Source organism: Xenopus laevis, chromosome 1L, assembly GCF_017654675.1.
Source record: "Xenopus laevis strain J_2021 chromosome 1L, Xenopus_laevis_v10.1, whole genome shotgun sequence".
Classification (NCBI taxonomy): domain Eukaryota; kingdom Metazoa; phylum Chordata; class Amphibia; order Anura; family Pipidae; genus Xenopus; species Xenopus laevis.
The window spans coordinates 150,512,629-150,518,724 of record NC_054371.1 but is presented as its reverse complement, the minus strand read 5'-3'; the positions used below and the strand labels follow the sequence as shown (position 1 = coordinate 150,518,724).

The 6,096-nt window shown below is 39.7% G+C and overlaps 1 protein-coding gene across 2 annotated transcripts in view; it reads left to right on the top strand.

The window, feature by feature from the left end:
- Positions 1-1,843: 1,843 nt before the first annotated feature.
- rec8.L (REC8 meiotic recombination protein L homeolog) overlaps positions 1,844-6,096 on the top strand; it is a 44,136-nt gene continuing 39,883 nt past the window's right edge. The window contains exons 1-2 of one of the 2 annotated variants that reach the window (XM_018248786.2): positions 1,844-2,744; positions 5,259-5,462. In XM_018248786.2, the coding sequence (XP_018104275.1) occupies positions 5,407-5,462 (56 nt within the window). In that variant the 5' untranslated portion in view covers positions 1,844-2,744; positions 5,259-5,406. 2 annotated transcript variants of the gene reach the window in all.

The following is a 6,096-nucleotide window of genomic DNA, read 5'->3' as shown; positions in this document are numbered from 1 at the left end:
GGTTTGAGCACTTAGGCCCAAATTGCTAGATATTGCACTCTATTGCTTTCTATAGTGATTGCTTGAAAGCATTTGTTCAAGTACTTGTTATCATCTGCCACTTGGAATCTTGGAGTTTCACATTTCCAAGCGACATTCACCTGACAAGCAAATGATTTCTTGCATAAATGATTTCACAATTGCACAAATGATTTTAGGAGCTATAGAAATTTACTAAAATGCAGGTAGCCAGTATCTTTCCATGCACTATTACCCTATTTCCCCCCCTGCTGCTAATGCCTTGCTCATGCTATAAGTCACAGGTGAAAACTTGCACCAGTGCAGTAACCAGTCCAGAATATAATAATAATATAAACATGAAAATAACGGCCACTCCCCCTTGCACTTGTAGATAATGAAAGGGTGGGGCCAACACTATGAATGTCTTGCAAACGTTCCATAGATAATGTGGTGTATGTATGTAGCCCTCCAGTCTAAATACAATATCTAGGGGTTGCAACAATGTGCTTTTATCGGAAAATGTTTCATTCTGTCAGATCTGTTAGTTGCTTATATAAATTTTACCCATAAATGGCCAGTTCTAATCCTGTTGAATGTGTAGCCTAACCTTAAACATGGGACCATCCTGATAAAGTACAATTTTACCCTTAACTAGTGGTTAACATGTTTACAGTTTCTAGAGACCTCAGCATTATGCTGCTCTTAGCAAAACTGGAGTGAGATTTATAACCTCCTGCATTTTTAGTTAATTCAAATTTAGTTAATGCATAGTTTTGTTCACACTGACCTACTGAACTCTATTCAAGCTTGCATCTCTTTTCTATCTGGTATGATATGATTGCAGCATTAAGCTCAATTTAAGTTAACTTAAAAGTGAATCGGCCCTTTAAGGCATGGCTAAATGTAGCCTTTCTGGAGAGAATGAGGCATGGCATTTCTTCCACTTTAAATTTAGTTCTACGAGTATCTTGCTGCTTATGAAAAAATAATTCAGTATTTGCCCCAAAAATAGGAATTCCTGTGTTTTGGGTGAGAATAAGCAGATCCTATCAAAAGATGATAAATTATTTTTTGGCAAGATCGCATATGAAAATATAACTAAAATAAGTTCTAATGTTGATAATATAGAAGCAAACTGTTGTTCAGCAACTGAGGCCCCAATGTATTTTTCTCTTTATTGATTGATGGTTGTTTTGGGGAGGATAGGCATTGTGTTTTCAGTAGGGATGCTGTATCTAGAAATCCGTTCATCCCTAATTTCCAGTAGCATTAAATATAGATCATAAAGACACTTTATTTCTAAAAATGTAACTAGTTTATTGTGTATTGAACTATATTACATATATACACATCATTTAACTGTACGTGATTTCAAAAAAGTAGATAATTTCAATATTCTTCTGTTACATTGTGTTTTGTTATTTTTAATAAATAAATGAACCCATTACCGCTGTTGTGCACATCCAGGTTTGCTAGGGAACAGGGTGATAGAGATGTGTGACTAAATGGAGGTGAGTCTGCGACAGCAGCATCTAACATATCAAGTAAAGCGCGGTTCAAGTAGTTTGCCTTTGATTAAGGGAATTGAATTTTCAGACCTATAAATGTATGGTATCAATAGCCTCAGAACCAGGGTTGAACTGGGATTGTGGGACGTAGGGAAAAAAACCCGATGGGGCCAGCTAGGGTTGCCACCTGGCCTGTATTTTATTTAGGGTTGCCACCTGGCCGGTATTTTACCGGTCTGGCTGGTAAAAATTATGGTTCATCCTAATGTTATTAATAGGGAAAAAGGATAAACATATAGGAAATACGTTACCAACCCTAATTTTATTGGCCTAGCTGAAGTTTGCACAGGGTAGGGGTAGTGAGCCTTTGAGGTGGTAGCCCCAGTGGCAGTGGGCCCAGACCAACCCAGTCTGACACTGCTCAGAACTATTTAGCTAAAGATTTATCTTGAATGACCAGGTGACCTTATTTAAGTAGAGGGGGTGGCAGTATGTTAGGAGCTCCCCGTGAGAATTGAATTGCTACCTTCTATGTTCCACCTGCAGCACAGTACAGAAAACAACAGGCAGCATCAACTCATGACTTCTCTCGTGGTGGAACATTTAAAAGAAAAAAAAGTCACCTCAAGGGAAAAAAGTGCTTGAGTAGTTGATACTGTTTGGCCTTCAAAGAGAGCTCATGAGCAGGTCTGTCTAGCAGTATAAAACAACGGCAAATATTTTGGAAAACATTAAAATCATTTTAATTATTACATTTTCCAAGCTTAGATCCCCTATAACTTTGTTGGCTTTGGATCATAAAACAGTGGTTGAAAAGCTTTTCCAGTTCAGAGGTCCAGCATTGCCGGCGCACTTTCTGCTTCAAGCTGGACATTTTTACCTCACACTCAGGGACAGTTAAAATGTGGAATGCGGGACATGACAGTACATAGAGAGATATGCTGTTCAGCAGAAGCAAAGCGCGGGAAAAGTTAAGAACTTCTGTTTGCTCCAGGGACCTAGGCAACCGCTATGCCAATGGTCAATCCTTGTTCACGTCACTCGTACAGTAAAGAATGATTCGTCCGACTATTCCGGCCTGTGAGTGGTGGCGAGTGACAGGCGAAACCCCGCCGCTAATTATGTACCTATTTACCATTGGTTCCAATAAACTGCTTGTTGTTATGACAAGCGGCGGGGCAAAATCTGAACTGTATCTTTAACTCGATGAATGGGACAGCGATCACAGGAGAACAGGTGAGAAGATACCGCTATGTTTTGTAGGCAGCATTGCTACAGATTCAATACAGACACTATTCAAGCTAGTCACAAGATCAATTAACTTTATGTATTGCTTCGTTTATGTATCGTTTGACTCGTAACATTCTCTTATGCTCGCGTTTGTCACATCTTACAAATACTTGACTACCTCAGCTCTAAATGAAATACACTTGTATGTAGATAGATTTATTTTCACTCATGAGACATAGTGCTCAATAAATCACTATATATCGTCAGTGTCATGTCAAATCCTATATTAGTCACACAATAAATGCATTTTCAACAGTCACTGAGACCCCCCCCCCCCAATTAAATTTAAGCTAAGGGGTTTCTTCTAATGAAGTTTCTACTCTTTGGCCCCTAAAGACATGATTATCTCAGTCTGGCTCCACATATAAGAGAATGCTGAGAGTTGTAATTGCAGCAGGAAATGTTCAGGTGGGGTCAGGTAGACTGTATATAATTGGGTCTCACGCTTGGCTTTGTATATAATGATGAGGTAGCCCTTCAGCTTAGATTTACTAAGGTGCAAAGTGGCTAACGCTAGCGATAATTCGCTAGCGTTGCCACCCGCAGGCAAATCAATGATTTACTAACAGGCGCTGGCATCAATTCGCTAGCGAAAAAGACTGGCGCTAGCCGTGATTCGCACTCTATTGCCAGGCGACTTTTCACTCTGGCGAACGGTCGTTACTCTGCAAAGTGCGGATTTTATTGAACGTTACCTCTTTCGCCAGAGTTGCCTTCGCCACCTCAGACCAGGAGAAGTGCAATAAAGTAGCCAAAACTTCCTCAATCTCCTGTCACTTACATATCCTGTGTGCCGAAAATGCATCAAAGTCCAAAAAACTATGGCGACTTTTCCCGTTTTTCAGCGTGATTGCTGGCAAAAAACAAACTTTTTTGGGTTAACCGGTTTTCCCCATACATTTTCAAACATATGGAACATTAATTTTACAGTTGGCTCATGTGTAAGGCATTATAATAACTCTATTGTCTTTATTAAGGTTCCCAGGATATGTGTTTTAAAAAGAGTAATTTGTAAGTATTTGCACCAACATTTAACATAAAGAGGCCCATACAACTTTAAAATTTTCCGCCCTATGCAAATTGACCATAGCACACGATCACTAGCGAATTTTCACTAGGCAGAAACAAGTTTTAGCGCATCTTCTTTTTGAAATGCTCGCACTGCTGAAGTAACGCTAGTGAAAAGTCACCAGCGTTCGGCGCCCAGGATGAAATTCCACATATTAGTGAATTGGTGTAGTCTGAGCGCATTTGTGCCTGGTGAAGTGTTGCGATGGGTGCGAAACGGACACTGGTGAAAATTTGCCGGTTAGTAAATCTGCCCACATGGTATCCTAGTCAGCCCATTTGTGCAGCAGTATAGAATGATACAGATTCTTGTATTATCCTGTGGTGCACAGGGTACTGACTTTCAGCACAACTAAGGGTTTTTAGTGCTTTAGCACACGGGCAAATTCAGGGAGATTTGTCACCTGGTGACTAATGGCCTCTTCTTCGGGGCGGCAATCTCCCCGAACTGCCTTCCCCCTGCTTTCCACCTGCTAAAATTAAAAATCGCATGCGGCAATGCACTCACATCTCTTCGATTTCCGAAGTTTCCTTGTGAGGCAACTTCAGGCGACTTCGGAAATTGAAGCGCCGCGAGTGCATTGCCGCAGGCAATTTTTAATTTTAGCAGATGGAAAGCAGGGGGAAGGCAGTTCGGGGAGATTGTCCCCGCGAAGAAGAGGCGATTAGTCACCTAAAGTCTACTAAAGTCAACTAAATCTCCCCAGATCTGCCCGTGTGCTAAAGCCCTTATACTAGAGACTTTGTTTTGAGATGCAAAGATGGCTGCTTATTGATTCCATTATTTTCTGTCTGATCTTATAAAATGCACTTAATTACATATTGGGAAAGAAACACCCACACTTATGTGCATTTTTAGCACTTACAAAAGATACAGAAAAAACGCCTGTGTGTAAGAGCCCTGCAAGCAAATATGTGATTCACTAGGGACAGATATCAGAGACCCTCCGTTCATTGTTTAAAGACAAATCTCATCATTGCTGTAGTCAATGCTTCCATGTTATATTATTATGATATTATTAATTCCTAATAGATATATTCCAGAAGGCAATTATTATTCATCTAACTATGTAGTGGAGGTAGTTTACAATGGTAAATCTCTAATTGTACTTGGGTCCCAATGACCGTGCTGTAGGGTTCTGCCATACACACAGAGATTCAGCTTAAGAGATCCCTCTGAACTAAGTATCATTTAGTCTGGCAACTTGCAATATGTATTTTTTTTTCAATCACAGTAACTGTGTAACTGTATGTAGTAAAGAACATAAAATACCTGTAAAATGCTTGCCTGTTGTTTATAAATGTGTTTAATTATGTACAGTACATGCTTACATCTTAGTGTCCAGTGTAATGATCAGCAAACATTTTATACTGTGTATTAACTGTATGGAGACTAGGCAATTGAGCAAGAAGGAAAAAAAATCTCAAAAGGATATCGGCAAGATCTTGCAAGAAGAAAGGTTGAAGTGACACCATAAAAAACTGGTTGGAGTGAGCAGAAGAAAGACGGTTACAAAAGTAGCAGCAGAATTTCGTTGCCATGTTTTATTATCCCAATGTGTTGCAGCGCCACACAGGATGCTTTGCCACCATATGGTAAGTATATTTACAAATAAAAAGTTAAACTTAACTAAGCCCCATTAATACGTTGGTGTGTGTATGTATGTATTTATACAGTACTTGCTGCAACACTAGTGGGCAGATTTATCAAAATGTGAGATTAGAGGTTACCATAGAAAAATTCATTCCTAAAGTGTATTTATCAATAGATGAAAGTTACACTGCACCGTTGATAAATACACTTTTAAAAATCCCACAGGAATGAATAGAAAATGCGTGAGTTTTTCTGTGGTGAACTCTAATCTCACTTTCTGACAAATCTGCCCCTGTGTTCTTGCTTCATCATTGACAAGGTGTGAGAAGAAGGACCAAGGCCAGCAGCATGTGATATGTACAATTTTGACATGAATATGTATTTTTGTTTTTAGATTTTGGCTACTTACTGCTTGTTTTATAACACTTGTTGGTTTTTTAAATTTAAAACTCAGCATCTATCAGAGCTGTGTTATTTTTCCCAGAAAATTAGGAAATGCTTTGTTTTTTAATATAAAAGGTCAGTCAGCACCAGACTGGGTTGGCGGGACACCGGGAAAAAACCCAATGTGCCCGGCCCAGACCCGTACCACAGAGTGAGACCTTCTCCCCCTCCTCTCCTGACCTCTGCCTGGTT